This window comes from Hyperolius riggenbachi, chromosome 3 (assembly GCF_040937935.1).
Source record: "Hyperolius riggenbachi isolate aHypRig1 chromosome 3, aHypRig1.pri, whole genome shotgun sequence".
In the NCBI taxonomy this organism is placed as follows: domain Eukaryota; kingdom Metazoa; phylum Chordata; class Amphibia; order Anura; family Hyperoliidae; genus Hyperolius; species Hyperolius riggenbachi.
In genome coordinates, this window is record NC_090648.1 from 174,771,908 (window position 1) to 174,790,474 (window position 18,567).

Genomic DNA, 18,567 nt, shown 5'->3' on the forward strand with positions numbered 1-18,567 from the left:
GTGTCCAAATCCGATTCCTCAGATTACGAAACTACCGACTCCAACTCCGACTCCAGGTACCCAAAATTTGTCTGACTCCAACTCTTTGACTCCGACTCCAATTACGACTCTACAGCCCTGAAGGAAACGTCAGGGGTTTTCTTCCTAACACAGGGTTGCAGCGGGAGAGTGGCTCTCTCATTCCTCCACGACGCACATGTGCGTCAACTCGCGAGGAACAGGATTTGATTGAAGCTTGCACAAGCTCCCGGCACTGTAAACAGCCGGCTGCAGCAATCAGCCTGCCAGCGGCTGATCAGCGCTGGCAGGCTGGGGTTTTTTATTTTCCAAACAGTATTTACAGTGGGTTGCAAAAGTATTCGGCCCCCTTGAAGTTTTCCACATTTTGTCACATTACTGCCACAAACATGCATCAATTTTATTGGAATTCCACGTGAAAGACCAATACAAAGTGGTGTACACGTGAGAAGTGGAACGAAAATCATACATTATTCCAAACATTTTTTACAAATAAATAACTGCAAAGTGGGGTGTGCGTAATTATTCGGCCCCCTGAGTCAATACTTTGTAAAACCACCTTTTGCTGCAATTACAGCTGCCAGTCTTTTAGGGTATGTCTCTACCAGCTTTGCACATCTAGAGACTGAAATCCTTGCTCATTCTTCTTTGCAAAACAGCTCCAGCTCAGTCAGGTTAGATGGACAGCGTTTGTGAACAGCAGTTTTCAGATCTTGCCACAGATTCTCGATTGGATTTAGATCTGGACTTTGACTGGGCCATTCTAACACATAGATATGTTTTGTTTTAAACCATTCCATTGTTGCCCTGGCTTTATGTTTAGGGTCATTGTCCTGCTGGAAGGTGAACCTCCGCCCCCCAGTCTCAAGTCTTTTTCAGTCTCCAAGAGGTTTTCTTCCAAGTTTGCCCAGTATTTGGCTCCATCCAGCCTTCCCATCAACTCTGACCAGCTTCCCTGTCCCTGCTGAAGAGATGCACCCCCCGAGCATGATGCTGCCACCACCATATTTGACAGTGGGGATGGTGTGTTCAGAGTGATATGCGGTGTTAGTTTTCTGCCACACATAGCATTTTGCATTTTGCCCAAAAAGTTCCATCTGACCAGAGCACCTTCTTCCACATGGTTGCTGTGTCCCCCACATGGCTTGTGGCAAACTGCAAACGAGACTTCTTATGCTTTCTGTTAACCATGCCTTTCTTCTTGCCACTCTTCCATTAAGGCCAACTTTGTACAGTGCATGACTAATAGTTGTCCTATGGACAGAGTCTCCCACCTGAGCTGTAGATCTCTGCAGCTTGTCCAGAGTCACCATTGGCCTCTTGACTGCATTTCTGATCAGCGCTCTTTTTGTTCGGCCTGTGAGTTTAGGTGGATGGCCTTGTCTTGGTAGGTTTGCAGTTGTGCCATACTCCTTCCATTTCTGAATGATCGCTTGAACAGTGCTCTGTGGGATGTTCAAGGCTTTGGAAATCTTTTTGTAGCCTAAGCCTGCTTTAAATTTCTCAATAACTTGATCCCTGACCTGTCTTGTGTGTTCTTTGGACTTCATGGTGTTGGTGTTATTGCTCCCAATATTCTCTTAGACAACCTCTGAGGCCGTCACAGAGCAGCTGTATTTGTACTGACATTAGATTACACACAGGTGCACTCTATTTAGTCATTAGCACTCATCAGGCAATGTCTACAGGCAACTGACTGCACTCAAATCAAAGGGGGCCGAATAATTATGCACACACCACTGCAGTTATTTATTTGTAAAAAATGTTGGGAATCATGTATGATTTTCGTTCCACTTCTCATGTGTACACTACTTTGTGTTGGTCTTTCATGTGGAATTCCAATAAAATTGATTCATGTTTGTGGCAGTAATATGACAAAATGTAGAAAACTTCAAGGGGGCCGAATACTTTTGCAACCCACTGTATATAGTGCTGACATCTTACGCAGCACTGTACAGAGAACAGTCTTGTCACTTAACTGTCCCTCGGAGGGGCTCATCTAATACCTGCCATAGCCATATGTCTATGTATGTATTGTGTAGTGTATGTATCTTAGTGTAGGGCCAATTTAACTTATCTGTATGTGTGTGTTTTTTAATTTAGGACTTTTTTTTATAAATTAAAATAAAAAAAACTATGAAAAATCACAGCATCATTCAAATGCCACCAAAAGAAAGCTCTATCTGTGAAAAGAAAAGGAGGTAAAATTAATTTGGGTTCTAAGTTGTATGACCAAGCAATAAACCGTTAAAGTTGTGAAGTACCGAATTGTAAAAAATGGCCTGGTCACTGCGGGGGATATAAACCTCTGGTCCTCAAGTGGTTAAACAAAGCAGATCTACTTACCTGAGGCTTCCTCCAGCCCCTGGCAGCCGATCTGTCCCTTGCCGCAGCTCCAGAGGCCCATGGTCCACTCTGTTGCAGCAGCCAACTTGGCAAGGTGAGCAGCCTATGCACCTGCACGATCGCATGACTGCCCCGCTCGAGGTCATGCTCCCGCAGTACTTCTGCGCCTGCGCAGAATGCTCCCGGCTACGTGAGCGTGTTCGCTTGCGCATGTGCAGAGGCTGCTGACCTCGCCAGGTCGGCTATTACAATGGAGAGAACCTCGGGCCACCGGCTGGGAATGGAGCTGCAACGAGGGACACATAAGTTGCCAGGGGCTGGAGGAAGCCCTGGGTAAGTAGATCTGCTTTTTCTAAAAACCCTGGATGCTTCCTTTAAAGCCCAGCTAAACTCAAATATATGTTGCTAGTGCTGGTTATCTCAGCACTGCCCTGCAAAGCTCCCCAATTCCCACTACTACAGGATCTTCTCAAAAAATTAGCATATTGCGATAAAGTTCATTATTTTCTGTAATGTACTGATAAACATTAGACTTTCATATATTTTAGATTCATTACACACAACTGAAGTAGTTCAAGCCTTTTCTTGTTTTAATATTGATGATTTTGGCATACAGCTCATGAAAACCCCAAATTCCTATCTCAAAAAATTAGCATATTTCATCCGACCAATAAAAGAAAAGTGTTTATGGAGAAAGCTTTTTTTTAATATATGAAAGTCTAATGTTTATCAGTACATTACAGAAAATAATGAACTTTATCACAATATGCTAATTTTTTGAGAAGATCCTGTATATTCTATAGTTTAGTGTTGTGTTGTGCTGCCTAGGCTATGACCTTTGCCAGTTGTCCAGTTTCCTCACTTGGCTAGGACTTCAATTCTTAAGGCTGGATTCACACTGTGCAGGTTGCATAACTCGCTTGTTATAACCCCCAGTATAGTTAGACAGGCTTAGCGCACTCAGTATAGGTTAGCTAGATAAGTGCCCCTAGTATCGTTAGACAGGCTTAGGGGCACTCAGTATAGCTTAACTGCTAGGTAGGTGCCAGCAGTAGGTAGCCAGCCTAACCCCCTTCTTCCCCAGCCACCTCTGCTTTATCTTCTGAAGTCGGCAGCTTGTCCAGCAATCCAGTCCTCTCCCCTGATCCTCTTCGCTACAGGCATCAGCCGTGACGCAAAGACAGAAGAGCGTCTCAGCCGGTAACGTCGCGTATACAGGAAGTAATTACTTACTACTACGATAGAGCCGCTCTCTTGTCTTCCCGTCACGGCTGATGCCAGCAGCAAAGAGGATCAGGGGAGAGGACTGGATTGCAGGATGGGCTGCCGACTCCAAGAGGCCAGGCAGAAAGATACATCGGGAGGCGGAGCAAGAGAGTGATAGAGCATAGCCACGTTCTATCACTCATACGAGGAGAAGGAGGGCGGAGCGGGCAGAGCAAGAATGAATAAAGATGATGGGCAAGATGGGGTGGAGCCACTAGCGTGGGCGTGGGCGGACCAACTTTTAAAGTGCCGCGGGCCAAAATTTATGTTAATTTAAAATGCAGTGGCGGGCCAAGTTTTCTGGCGCTGCGGGAGAAATTTGGCCCTCAGGCCAGAGTTTGACATACAGTGGGATGCAACGTTTGGGCAACCTTGTTAATTGATGAATGATTTTCCTGTATAAATTGTTGGTTGTTACGATAAAAAATGCCAGTTAAATATATCATATAGGAGGCACACACAATGATATTTGAGAAGTGAAATTAAGTTTATTGGATTTACAGAAAGTGTGCAATAATTGTTTAAACCAATCAAATCCCACCTCTACTTCATTTGATTGAAATCTGTGGCTGGGGAGGTCGGCAAAGCCAGATGTATACTTTTTGAGCCCTTAAGCCAAGTATGTTGTGGCTTGCATTTTGTGTGCAGCAGCACTACTGCTATTCCATGAGCCACCCCTCATCCATGTCTATCATCCATGTACAGCAGCACTACTGCTATTTCATGAGCCACCCCTCTTCCATGTCTATCATCCATGTACAGCAGCACTACTCCCATTCCATGTGCAGCCCCCTCTTCCATGTCTATCATCCATGTACAGCAGCACTACTGCTATTCCATGTGCAGCCCCCTCTTCCATATCTATCATCCATGTACAGCAGCACTACTCCCATTCCATGTGCAGCCCCCTCCCTCTTCCATGTCTATCATCCATGTACAACAGCACTACTGCTATTCCATGTGCAGCCCCCTCCCTCTTCCATGTCTATCATCCATGTACAGCAGCACTACTCCCATTCCATGTGCAGTCCCCTCCCTCTTCCATGTCTATCATCCATGTACAGCAGCACTACTCCCATTCCATGTGCAGTCCCCTCCCTCTTCCATGTCTATCATCCATGTACAACAGCACTACTGCTATTCCATGTGCAGCCCCCTCCCTCTTCCATGTCTATCATCCATGTACAGCAGCACTACTCCCATTCCATGTGCAGCCCCCTCTTCCATGTCTATCATCCATGTACAGCAGCACTACTCCCATTCCATGCGCAGCCCCCTCTTCCATGTCTATCATCCATGTACAGCAGCACTACTCCCATTTCATGTGCAGCCCCCTCTTCCATGTCTATCATCCATGTACAGCAGCACTACTCCCATTCCATGTGCAGCCCCCTCTTCCATGTCTATCATCCATGTACAGCAGCACTACTGCTATTCCATGTGCAGCCCCCTCTTCCATGTCTATCATCCATGTACAGCAGCACTACTCCCATTCCATGTGCAGTCCCCTCTTCCATGTCTATCATCCATGTACAGCAGCACTACTCCCATTCCATGTTCCGCCCCCTCTTCCATGTCTATCATCCATGTACAGCAGCACTACTCCCATTCCATGTGCAGCCCCCTCCCTCTTCCATGTCTATCATCCATGTACAACAGCACTACTGCTATTTCATGAGCCACCCCTCTTCCATGTCTATCATCCATGTACAGCAGCACTACTCCCATTCCATGTGCAGTCCCCTCTTCCATGTCTATCATCCATGTACAGCAGCACTACTCCCATTCCATGTTCCGCCCCCTCTTCCATGTCTATCATCCATGTACAGCAACACTACTCCCATTTCATGTGCAGCCCCCTCTTCCATGTCTATCATCCATGTACAGCAGCACTACTGCTATTCCATGTGCAGCCCCCTCTTCCATGTCTATCATCCATGTACAGCATTTACTATAGAGAATATGCTATTTTAGTTTGTGATGTGGAGTTCATCGATGATTTCAGCACATCTACTCCATCAATCACCAAACCCTTATTGATCCACTTAATTCCCTTCCTAGCGCTTAACCCTAGCCTCTCTCTCAAGTGTTAAACCCTTCCCCAAGTGTTAACATCGCTCCCAATTAAATGAGCTTGAAGTGAGGAAAATCACTTCAGGTTAGATCCTTACCTATGTAGTGGGAAGGCTCTGGGTACTATAGAGCAACACTGGGCAAACTACGGCCTGCGTTGCTGTTTTGAATACGGCCCGCTGATAGAGGGCCGCATTTCTCTCCTCCCTCCCTGAAAAGTTGTGTGCACCTTCTAGCAGTGATCTCCATTGCCACAGCAGTGTCATGTAACCCGCCATCAGTACGTGCCAGCGAGTCACATAACGCCGCTGTTGCCATGGAGAACACCACTGGAAGATAAAACTAAACTAACATAACGAACCACTTGCAACACTCTGCAGGGAGGGAGGAGAGGAATGCGGGCTGCTAGAGGAATGCAGCCTGCAGGCGAAAAAGCTTGCCCAGTCCTGCTATAGAGCCTTCCCAGTCCTCGGTCCAGCTTTTGGAAGTACCCATGTCCCCGTGTACTTACAAAGAGAAATGCATCCGCACTGTGCACACGGGAGTCTAGACTTGTACATGCGCAGTACGGTTGCTTCATAAGCACTCAAAGATGTGAGTACTTCCGCAGGCTGCCAAGAAGTACTGCAGACACAGCAGGTCACAAGACTTCAACCGTGGATGGAACTGGGATGAGGGGACAGACTGAGGACCATGAAGGCTGTATGGTAACTAGAGACTTCCCTCTAAAAAGGTATATGGTATATCTAACATGACGTGTGTTACCTCACTAAGTCTTCACGTTTGCAGCAACCCCTTTTGAATCCTAACCTTGACCTCCCTCCCATGTGTTAACCCCTCTTCCAATCCCGAACCTCCTTACCAAATGTTAACCCCTTTCCTGATCCCTAATCCTTGAAAACTCCCTTAAGTTAACTCCTTCCTTATTCCTATTAAGCCTGTCTACCACCTCTAATCTTAACCTCTGTCCACTCCAACCCCAATGATAAGCCCTTTCTAAAGCTTTACCTTAGCCTTCTAACCAAAACAATACACAGTATCTTCCACCTACCACCTACTTTATTCTCTAATACTGACCCTCCTAATATACAGCTTACCCTAAACAAAATACCTAACCAATGCTTACCTTCTAGTGACAGATTCCGCCTGACCCCCAGTGCTCAACCCACCATGCACCTGCAAATAATAGCCGGCACCTGCCAGTGATGCACTATCCAAAACTGGCTCCACTTCCGGATAACATTGTTTACTGAGCGCAGAATGGTATTAGTATTTTACATCCAATACACCTGCTTTACTGATATGACCTAAATTAGTGTAGCAAATCCTCACGACATAATAGCAGAATTTTTTTTTAAATAAGCCCGGTTGATTAGGATCAATTTAGATATCCTCATTGGAGTTGCATTAGTAAATCAGGCTTAGGGCCCTTTTCCACTAGCAGTCTCTAGCGTTCGCGCTGAACGCTAGCGATTGCTGAATCACAATTCCGCCGTTTTCCCGACGTTTGCGGCCGCGATTTTGCTATGCTATGCACTGCATAGCAAAATCGCGGCAAAAGTCGCTCCGCGGCGCGATCGCGATCAAGTAAAAAACGAATCGCGGTAGTGGAAATGACCTACCGCGATTCCTATGTTAAAAAGCAAACCGTAGCGATTGTAAAATCGATAGCGGTTTGCGGTTTTGCGATTCAGCTAGCGCAAACGCGCTAGTGGAAAAGGGCCCTTAATATGACTATGGGAGGAAGTCTGGGCTGTATTATCAGGTTGGAATTTTCCTATACTGGAGTTAAGGAGAACCTAGAGTAATATTAAATTGATAAAGTAAACGATTATATCTATTGAAATAATCCTAAATAGGACTTTTCTGGAATCCCATATTCTTACCTTGGTTTCAAGGGACAAAAATCTAGGTTTGATGATGTAACTGGATCACTGACATATGCTACAGCTTTTTGTGTTTATACAGATCAGATAAAGAGTAATGATGATGACCCCCTAGTCATAGTCAACTACTCTCCCCCCTGAAGTTAGGAATGTTTGGCACAGTAGCACACAACTTTTATGACCTTTTATTAGTGATCAGGCAGAACTATGCTGTAGTGTTCATCTTCATCTAACTTGAAAGATATAAGGCAACAAGACATTAGGAAAATAAACACAAAGACAGCAGGAGCCCAACTGGTGTAGTATGTTCAGATGATTGGCGTGGTGAATCCATATAAGATCTGATTGTACTCACAAAATAAGGATGGAAGCAAGGCAACCAACCAGTAGGGCCGATAGCGAATAACGATCTCCACTTGGTAGCAACAGGACTCTCTGTGCTTGCCAGTTGCTCACTCAAAAGTGCTGGCAGGAGGCCACCCTCCAAAGGAAGGTATAGAATACAAAAGAAGGAAGAGATGCCCAGGAAAGATAAAACACTAAAAAAGCAATACAATAAAAAATAAAAAAATAGAGAGGTGGCTTACCCCAGAGATGACACCTATATGTAAAAGCTGTGCTCTGAGTGCTCAGTGCATGGCTTTTGCATATAGATGGTACTGAAATTTGGCCTGAGGAAGCTAGTAGAACAAGCTCATGAAACGCATTGCCGTAGTGCAAAGAAACAATCTTTTTTTTCCATAACTAGTGTCAGCTCTGAGGAAGCCACCTCTCTATTTTATTTTTTATTTTTTTTTAAATTTAAATGTTTTTTTTCTTTCCTGAGCGTCACTTCCTCCTGTTGTATTTACCTTAATCTGACTGCCGAGAGACTGTGATCTACAGCACTGGGTTATTAACCCTTACAGTGAAAAATAAAAAGGTAATACTGGAAGGTCGTAAGCAGGATTGGCACTATACATATACACACTTATCTCATCATGGTATTATTATTGTTCTTACTATTATGTGTTTATCAGCGCTTTTACACAGTGTATATAGTTATTATAATACTTCAGGTATCCTATAAATCAAGAACATGAAATGTGAAGGCTAAATGTTTTACATCTCAATATAATACTGGATGTATTTTACACATTCGCTTGCTTAACAATAAGTGAGACATGTAAAAGAAAATGCCCTTCCTTAATTAACGATCTGCTTCTTTCATCTGTCCAATCACATTGTGAATCACATCATACAGGGCAAGGCACACACATGTAGGTTTCCTGTATGAACTGACTTTCACAGCTGCTAGCTGAATTAGTAATTATTACTATACATTTATGCTTTTCGTTAGATAAAGTTTGTGGAACCAATCATCAGTTAACTCTTAACAGCCCAGGATGTATACTGATCTAGGAAACACTATAAAAAAGTACTAACTCATGGCTGACCAGAGTTCATTCAGGCCTATACCTTGCTTTAAAGGACATCCGAGGTGAAAATTAACTTATGAGAAAAATAATTGTATCTATCTTCAGTCACCTAAAATAACTTTTTTAGATATCCCACGGTTTTAGTTTATATTTATATCTAGTTTTTACTGTTTCTTTGTCTCTGCTCAATGACACCTTCATTGAAGTATGTCAGAGCTCAAATTTATGAATTATTGACCCTTTTTATCTCTTTCCTGCTCTCAGAAGCCATTTTCTGACAGGAAAATGTTTTATAGCCGTAATTACTTATCAGTGAGGGTTATGCTAAAGTCTGACCCAGTCCGACCCAGTCCCGACCCGGACAAAAACTCTTACTTGCATACCTGATGTTTAACTTTTTCAGTTAGAGAAATAAAAAAAGGAACACAGCCTAGTTATTAGTGTGCTTGGCACTGTACATACACATGACTATCTCATCATGTCACATGTCACCTCGGATGTCCTTTAAGGAGATCACCATTAAAAAGCAACAGATTCCCCTGAAATATTCTATGTCTAACATTTGCCTCTAGAGTATAGTTTTCTCCATTTTCATATTTAACTGAACCCATCATATATACACTTTTCTGTAATTCTGCTTTCTAGAAAGTAGAAGGTTGAAATATTCGTAGCAGTGCAAAATGGCACTGGAATCTTGGGCACCACTGGGCGCCGCCATAGGCCGTAATGTGAATTACAGATATAGCGGTGCTTAGTCAGTAATTTTGGCGCTGTCTTTTGACTTTAAAAACATCACAATTCCGCCATCAGCAATAGCTGGCAGCCGAATGACGTTTTTCTCCTGAGTCCATGGCGGCCTGGAGAGAGAATAGTAATTAACGCCGCCGGAGCTTTTGTACAGTATGGTGAGACTTTTTCAGCTTCACCCTGTGCCCAAATTTCCCAGTGCCGTTTTTGTATGTCCGAAGAAATATTACTATAGCTTACAAAAGAGCAGGATCTCAGGGGCTGATGTGTTAAAAGCACTAAGAGCCATATGCAATTAACTTTTTCACCTGAGTTATCTCCTAGGAGATAATTTTCATCTTCTCTTTAAACTACCTTTTCAGAATTTTACAATTGGGTACCCAAAAGTTGGTGAAAAAGTACTATCAAATGTATTTGGGGTATTTTCGTGCTTGCTGGGGGCATAAAGGCCATTTTATGACATTTGGGGCAGCACGGTGGCGTAGTGGTTAGCTCTCCCGCCTTGGTTCGAATCCCAGCCAGGGCACTATCTGCAAAAAGTTTGTATGTTCTCTCCGTGTCTGCGTGGGTTTCCTCCGGGCACTTCGGTTTCCTCCCACATTCCAAAAACATACGGATAAGTTAATTGGCTCCCCCTAAAAAAAAAAATTGGCCCTAGACTACAGTACTTACACTACATAATATAGACATATGGCAATGGTAAGGATTAGACTGTGAGCTCCTTTGAGGGACAGTTAGTGACAAGATATATATATACACACTGTACAGCGCTGCGTAATATGTTGGCGCTATATAAATACTAAAAATAATAATAATAATTTTATGAAAATATCACCTTGGAGAAAACTGCATATGGGCCTATCTATCTCTGTTATCCTGCTTGGTTGAAACATAAAGGGAAACACACTCATGTATTCTTGTGTTGTAAATATGAATAGAATACAGATTTTCAATATAAATATAATCTGGTTAACGGCTGGATTTACAACTGAAAATGATGTTGATGGCAACTGAAGTGAGATGAGATGAACATGTGCGTGTAGAGCTGCAAGCCTACTTAGAGTTAGGTTGTGTTCCTTGAAAGCAGCATAACTTGCACTGATTACTTGTTGCAGGTAATACACCTCATGGGTGGCTAAGAAAAAAACATTTGAGTGCAGGGAACACATAGGCCTGGTGCACACCAAAAACCGCTAGCAGATCCGCAAAATGCTAGCAGATTTTGAAACGCTTTTTCTTCTTTTTCTGTAGCGTTTCAGATAGCATTTTGCGTTTTTGTGAAGCGTTTTTGGTGTAGTAGATTTCATGTATTGTTACAGTAAAGCTGTTACTGAACAGCTACTGTAACAAAAAACGCCTGGCAAACCGCTCTGAAGTGCCGTTTTTCAGAGCGGTTTGCGTTTTTCCTATACTTAACATTGAGGCAGAAACGCATCCACAATCCAAAATCTGCAGCAGCCTGGGAGTATGCGTTTCTGCAAAACTCCTCCCGCTCTGGTGTGCACCAGCCCATTGAAATACATTACCCTAGCGGATCAGCACCCGCAAGCGGATCGCAAACCGCAGCAGAACCGCTCTGGTGTGCACTAGGCCATACAGTGCAAAATTCAATAGTTCAAGATTAAAACTCTAAAGTCACACACAAAAAAAAGATTATGGGATTCCAGAAAGCACTATGTAGGATTAGGGTTATAGATACAATTGTATATCTTAACACTCTATTTACACTTTAAAATTAGCTACTTTGAACTTCTGAAACGCATATGCAATTAGCTTTTTTCATCTAAGTTTTTTCATAGGTGATATTTTCACAAGCAAGAAAATACTCAAAATAATGTAATAAGTACTTTTTCACCTACTTTTTGGTACTTTTTCAATTGCAAGCAACTGAAAAGTTGTTTTAAACAGAAGATGGAAAATTATCTCCTAGGAAAAAACGGGAGAAAAAGCGAATCGAATAAGGGCCATGTTGTCTTAGTACATATGAAGTACAGTAGTTCCACCATAGGCCAGGCTTATATTTTTAAATACAGGTTTTGAAATTCTCTTAGATCTCTCAGAGACTGAGGCAGTTAGGCTTATTCAATGACAAAATTGATGTTTAAAGAGGACCTAAACTCTTCCACAGGAGTGAAGGAAAACCAAGAGAAACCCACCCTGTATATATTTATAAATAGCAGGCTGTCAAATTCTCCCTTATCTGGAAGAATTGAGTAACTGTAATTTGAGCTGTCACCTCTGTCTGATCTGTGCCATGGTATTGCCCCAGATGCTGTATGTAAACACAGAAGGTTAGCTCTGTATGTGCTTCCATGAAACCAGGAAGTACAGCCCAGCAGCAAATCTGAGGAGACGTGTAAGCAGTAGCACAGAAATGTTTTTCTGTAAGTAAAGGATATTATGCTGTTGCTTATCTTTTAAAGCAGAGAGGAATCCCTGGGTTTAGGTCCACTTTAAGAGATACCGTTATAGTTAAATGATTGGCTGTGATAGGTTATCTGGCACAACAATTCTGTGCTTCCCTTTGGACTGATCTATAAAATAAGCCCTTCTGCATCCCTTCCTACCTGGAACTGCCACCCATTTACATTACATTAGCAGTAGCGTATTGTACAGCGTTATCCATCAGTACAAGCAGGAAGAGGCGTTAACCATCAGTACAAGCAGGAAGAGTTTTTAATCAGGATGATGCCATCTATTGGCTAACTGAAAAGAAAAAGCTTTCAGCTAATGAGCCTTCTTCAGACTCTATTCCTGTATGCTGCAGGAGTCTGAGGAAGGCTTATTAGCGAAAACCTACCAGAAAATAACCTCATCCCTTCAGTATGTAGTGAGGGCTGTATAAAACTAATGGTTAAAGCGGACCAGAACTTCCTCTCTGCTCTAAAAGATAAGCAACAGCATATAACCTTTAAAGAAAAACATTTCTTTTTTACAGCTGATAAAAATCCTGCAATAAATTTGCAATGTGTCTATTTTGTACTTTCATGGAAGCAGACATAGGGTTAACATCCTGTGTTTACCAATGAGCTGCTCTGCTGTGGCAGCCAGCTAACACAGCTAAGAGATCAAATTACACCGGTGATTAGTCACAGATGAGGGGGAATTAGATAGGCTAAGCTCTCTAAGTACATACAGGGTGCATTCCTCTATGTTTTCCTTCTATCCAATGCAAGAGTTCAGGTCCACTTTAATGCATCCTATCCATATGAGCCTAAAACTGACATAGCAATTTTACATACAGTACCACATGTCTGAAAACCAGTAGTGGGATAATGCAGAGTCACTGCATACATACAAATATGCATGGAGTGAAAGCAATAATAAATAAAATACAGAACATATACATATCCAATAACTAAAACCAATGCAATTTACTTATAGTGAATTGTTTATTTAGATGATTCTGAAAGTGCATATATATGTCAAAGTAACAAGGTAAGTGAAATATAGTAAATAAAAGTTCACAGTCTAAGACAAAAATATACTGTGTTTAACATAAAAGAGTATGAAACAGAAGAAAACCCTAGTTTGTGTTGAAACTAGTAAAACATCAGTATCTTGCCGCTAGTGCACTGGAGATAAGAAGAACTTTCTTGGTAACTGATATATCATGAGCTTGCTCTAAATGAAAGAGGATTGGTAGGCAAGCAATGGAGTCGCTGATCTGTTAACGAAGGTTAGCACTATATGGTCTGTAAACACAAGGACTGCACATGATAGTTGCTCTCATCATATGCACTTGAGCAGGAAAGAATTGCAGGATGATCCGCGGGAGCAGTCGCACAGCTTGCCAATCCTGGGACCTTGCTTCACTGCACATCTCTCTCCTATGTCACACTGGGCAGAGGGACAGAAGAATCACACAACAGCAAGTTTATTAAACTGGCCAGCACAAAATACCCCTATACATTTCCTGCCAGAGTACATTTCTCTTCTGATAAATGTCACACCTGTTTGTCACCTACTGACAAAAAATATTAGTAGAGAATAATAATGTTAAAGGCCATCCGGTTATATGAATGGCTATGAGTAAAAGGTATCAAAACACAGCCTAGCTTCACAATGACCTCTTAAGTAGGTGACTATTGAGGACGATTACTGTTATTATTAGTATTACTGGAGCCATCAATATTACCAATCTTTGTTTATTCACGCCGGCACAATTTGCAGAACTGAGCACTAAATAAAGTTCTTGATGTGTTAATGATCTCTCTCTCTCTCTCTCTCTCTCTCTCTCTCTCTTCTCTCTCTCTCTCTCTCTCTCTCTCTCTCTCTCCCTCTCTCTCTCTCTCTCTCTCTCTCTCTCTTTGTAATTTGATAACTTTGAATCCTAGCCAGGACACTATCTGCAAGGAGGTTGTATGTTCTCCGCGTGTCTAAGTGGGTTCCCCTTGGGCACTCTGGTTTCCTTCCACACCCCAATAACATACAGATACGTTACTTGGCTTCCACTTAAAATTGGCCCTAGACTATGTTACATGCACTACATGATACACTACATGATACATACATAGGCATATGTATGGTACGGATTATATTGTGAGGGACAGTTAAGTGACAAGACAATATACTCTGTACAGCACTGCGGAAGATGTTAGTGATATATATATATATATATATATATATATATATATACATAATACATATATATATATATATATATATATATATATATATATATATATATATATATATATATATATTTCATTTAAAGTTAGTAAGAAATAAGGAAAGTGAAAATGAAATCAGTGATACACATTTTATCATGAATGTTATGCCAAAAACAATGTATAACCAGTGTGTGTGTACATGTGTGTTTATACTCTCGGTTTTTGTATCTAAAAAAAAAATCTCACCAGTGGAATCTGAGCTCTCTTCTGATAGGTAGGATACCTGTCCTGAAATTTTCCCAACAGCTCCTCCATTGCCTCTACCTGGAGAACAACACATAGTACAAAGGGCAGAATGTAACACTAGTGAAACAACCAGAAACCTCTCCCAAACAGACTTTAAAAAAACATTTTCATTACACAAGTGATACAATTATTTCCTCCTACTCACGGGAAAGCAATGCAGAAGAAGGTATGCAACTACCTAAAGTGTCTGGAATAGCATTACTACATACAGCATGCCGAGCAAGCAGAAGAAACTAACCAGTTCTTTTTCGGAGGATGAGGGGATTTTCTTGGCATCGAAATCTTCTGAGGACATTTCCCTCGAAGACTGGCCGTGGCAGAGGCAGCAGAGGAGGACACTGGCACAGAGTAGCTTGAAGAAGACTGAGGCGCTGTTCATGGTGCTGAACTGTGTAACGCCCGGCACAGGCAGAGCTCGTCTCTTCCCCTCACTTCTCGGGTGATGACTCCCATTCCCCCCACAAGTTGCTTTTAAACTCGCACAGCCCCTCCCGTTGTGTGAGCTCAATCGGGCTCTGGAAGCAGCACAAAAGGGCTATTCGCTGTTTAAGCACTGATACATCCATGAGCCCTCCAATAGGGTTCACACAAACCAATCAATACTTTGCACGTCTTCTGCTGCTAAGGCAAAACACTTTCTATGGATCTGTTCCTGACTTCATAAGTTAACAGCAATGCCAATAAACACTATTCCAAGATCCTTCAGGGAGCTCAGGCTGCAGTTAGGAGATCAGCTATAGATTACTTATTTTGGCTGAAATGGATAAAAATGGATTCAGTCTACTACAAATTTGAGCTATACATTTGAGAAATAAATACAATGGAGATCAGGTGACTATAACACCCATCATGAAGACCTGCAACTGAAACGTGTCTGATAGAATATTATTTCTGAGCAGCAGATTGCCCTATGCCAGGAATGGATGAGGATGAAATGGCGCCCTAGGCAAGATCACACTTTTTGCCCACCACTGATGGTCACCTGGCTTTTATAGTATGATTTGGTGGTGGTTAGCATGCATCAGGCCCCTAGACTCTCTCCAAGCCCTAGACAACTGCCTAGGTTTGCCTTGTGGATGATCTGGCTCTGCCCCCCCCCCCTGCCCCCCCCCCCCCCCCCCCCCCCACTGTACAGCTGCATTCCTGTTATTTCTTTATTAGGGTTATCAGTCATTTACATTTACATCTTGTAATTATAGTGCTCTCAATTGAAAGAGGAAAACAATCAAATCCAGGAGACAATAGCATGTACTAAGTCATCAAAAACAAAGGGGTTCCAAAGTCATTGTAATCTACTTTAGTTTATATTACTATACACTTGTGAAAATGAGATACTAATTTTGGTAGGGATATATGGATGAAGCGAGTGGTTGGAAACACGCTATGTATTGCCATATTTATTACCTTTTAAACAATGCAAATTGCCTGGCTGTCCTGCTGACATGAGTGGCACTGCACTGGGGCATCCTGGCACTGGCCCCCCGTGGGAATCACTGTGCCCTCCCTGAGTGCCCCCCCCCTGCACAACATACAGTTAACTGTTTCCAGACTCCAGCAGCGTGCAATTAACAGTATAGGGCCTGTAATGAAAACTCTTCATGTCTATGTCTATGTAGGCGTTAAGTAATCCGAGGGTCTTATCTATTTGCCATACATACCTCACAATCCTTGCAAGATCCCTTGTAATTAATGTATCTGGATGACACTTATATTTGCAAAAAAAAATCTCTCTACCGTCTTCTGATTGTATGTTCTAACATTGTCATACATCAGGAATAAAGTCTGAAGAAGGCTTACAAGCTTAAAGCTTACTGTTTTTCTATTAAATTAGCCAATACATTAGAGCTTGTATTTTACAGACAGGAAGTTTTGAATCAGGATATAATTCTGTCTGTAAAATACAAGCTCTAGTCTCCAGCAATGCTCAGATATTAAGATAACAATTACACACACAGTGTTAGTCTCCCTCCTGCCTCTTCCCCTCCCCTTGCTTGTAGAGTCATGAGACACAGGCTGGGGGCTGGAATGATTTGTCTGTGATCTGTCCACACAGGAGCAGCTTGTTAGCAAGTAAGGATTAAAGCATGCCAGAAAACTAGCACAGTACATCTGTAGGTAACTTTTCTTTAATAATAGCCCCATCATTTGGACAATGTGCTCTGCTCAAAAGCATCTTAGTTCTGTTTGTGATGTTTACATTTAGTTCCTATCATTGCTGAACTAGTTAGCCTTCATTTTATTACCTGAGTTAGGCAATAAATATCTAAAACTCGCCATACAAACATCGATTTTGATCACCTAAATGGGCCCCACCAGCCAGCCACCGCACCCCCTTTTGCCTCCCTCCCAAAAACTTTGAAGCTGGAGCTGCCACTGCTGATACAATGCCTCTAATACCCTAATCATTTTAGCCATAGACCATGAACAAGCATGCAGTAGATGTTACTGGTATTATTATTATTCAGACACTACTGCAGCCAAGCCAAATAGATCATCAGGGTTGCCAGGCAACTGCTATTGTTTAAAAGGAAAGACATATGGCAGCCTCCATATTCCTTTTTTCCTTCTGTTGTCCTTTAAAAATATAATGAAGATTTACCCTGCTAGAAAATTCAGCATTCATCTCCCTGGCTTAACCAAAAAGTCCCACTGAAGAGGCGCCGTAGGGAGATATAGTACATTGTAATAAATTATTCAGCATACCCACTTTTACACTAAGTATCCTGGTTTCAGCATCATCAACACTTCCTATATCTATATATTGATATATACTGGTATGCAGTCCTGCCCTCCCAGTGATGTCATAGCCTAGGTTGTTTACATATGCTAATTCTCCTCCCAGGGTATTCTGGGAGACCATATATTATTTTCAATAGCTTTAGTTCTCACAGTAAACAAACATCCTGCAGAGCTGCACCTGACAGGACTAAAGATGTTACAATGGGCAAACACTAACTAAATTATTTATAAAGTAATATTGTAAAAATGAGCAATTTTGTTCACTACTTTATTTTCAGTTCAGGCTCGGATAACAGAGAGATAAGACAGTGAATAATGATTTGTCATCTTAGTCTTAATATCACGCTTTTACTAGCTTTTAGCACTGGTAGAGCTTTATAATAACTTGCGATGTGGAGTAAAAATGGGTGATGCCATAAGCAGTATTTATTGCTGCTGTACAAATTCTCCTAGTCCTGGTGTTATGAGATTCCCTCCACCTGCTGGGCATGGAGGTATCTCAGCTCAACAGAGCTAATACTGGTTGATGAAAGATATATAAAGAAGAAAAAATAAAAACAAGCAATCTATTCTTTCTTACAGGCAAACAGCATCCTTTATATGCTGAATAAAGGGCACCCTCGCATGCTCCTCTCAGCTCTTCAAAAACTATGAGGAACATAGGGATTCACTTGAACCTGTAAGTAAAAAAAAAGTGCCCCCAAGGGGTACTTACCTCAAGAGGGAGAAGCCTCAGGATACTAATGAGGCTTCCCCTATCCTTATAAGCCTCGGAGAGCCAGTGTTGGCTCCCCCAAAAATCCCCCGACAACAACCAGTAGTGCATGGCAATATTTCTAATCTGCACTCCTGCACAGGCACCGTATCAGCTTTCAGATCAGCTAAGGCGGAGTCCGCTCTACTGCACAGGCGTGAGTCGAGCAGACCTGATTGGGCCTGGCTATTTCCGCCTGAGCCGGATAAGAAAGCTGATACTGCGGATGCTCAGGAGCGTAGATTGGAGATATTGCTGCACGTGGTGTTAGGGGGCTGTCAGTGCTGGATTCGGAAGGGTGAAGCCTCATTAGGATCCAGAGGCCCCCCAGGGGCAGTTTTTTCGTTATTACATATTTCCTTTAAATTATTCAGGGCTTCTCTGAGACTCATGAGGTGGGA

The 18,567-nt window shown here is 42.3% G+C and overlaps 1 protein-coding gene across 1 annotated transcript; it reads right to left on the reverse strand.

Moving 5' to 3' along the window:
• Positions 1–13,142: 13,142 nt before the first annotated feature.
• Positions 13,143–15,131, reverse strand: LOC137561230 (cocaine- and amphetamine-regulated transcript protein-like). Its single transcript, XM_068272495.1, has 3 exons — positions 14,912–15,131; positions 14,614–14,691; positions 13,143–13,594 (listed from the first exon to the last, which is right to left on the reverse strand). The coding sequence occupies exons 1-3, from the start codon at positions 15,050–15,052 to the stop codon at positions 13,487–13,489; spliced, it is 327 nt and encodes a 108-aa protein (XP_068128596.1). The 5' UTR covers positions 15,053–15,131; the 3' UTR covers positions 13,143–13,486.
• Positions 15,132–18,567: the final 3,436 nt, after the last annotated feature.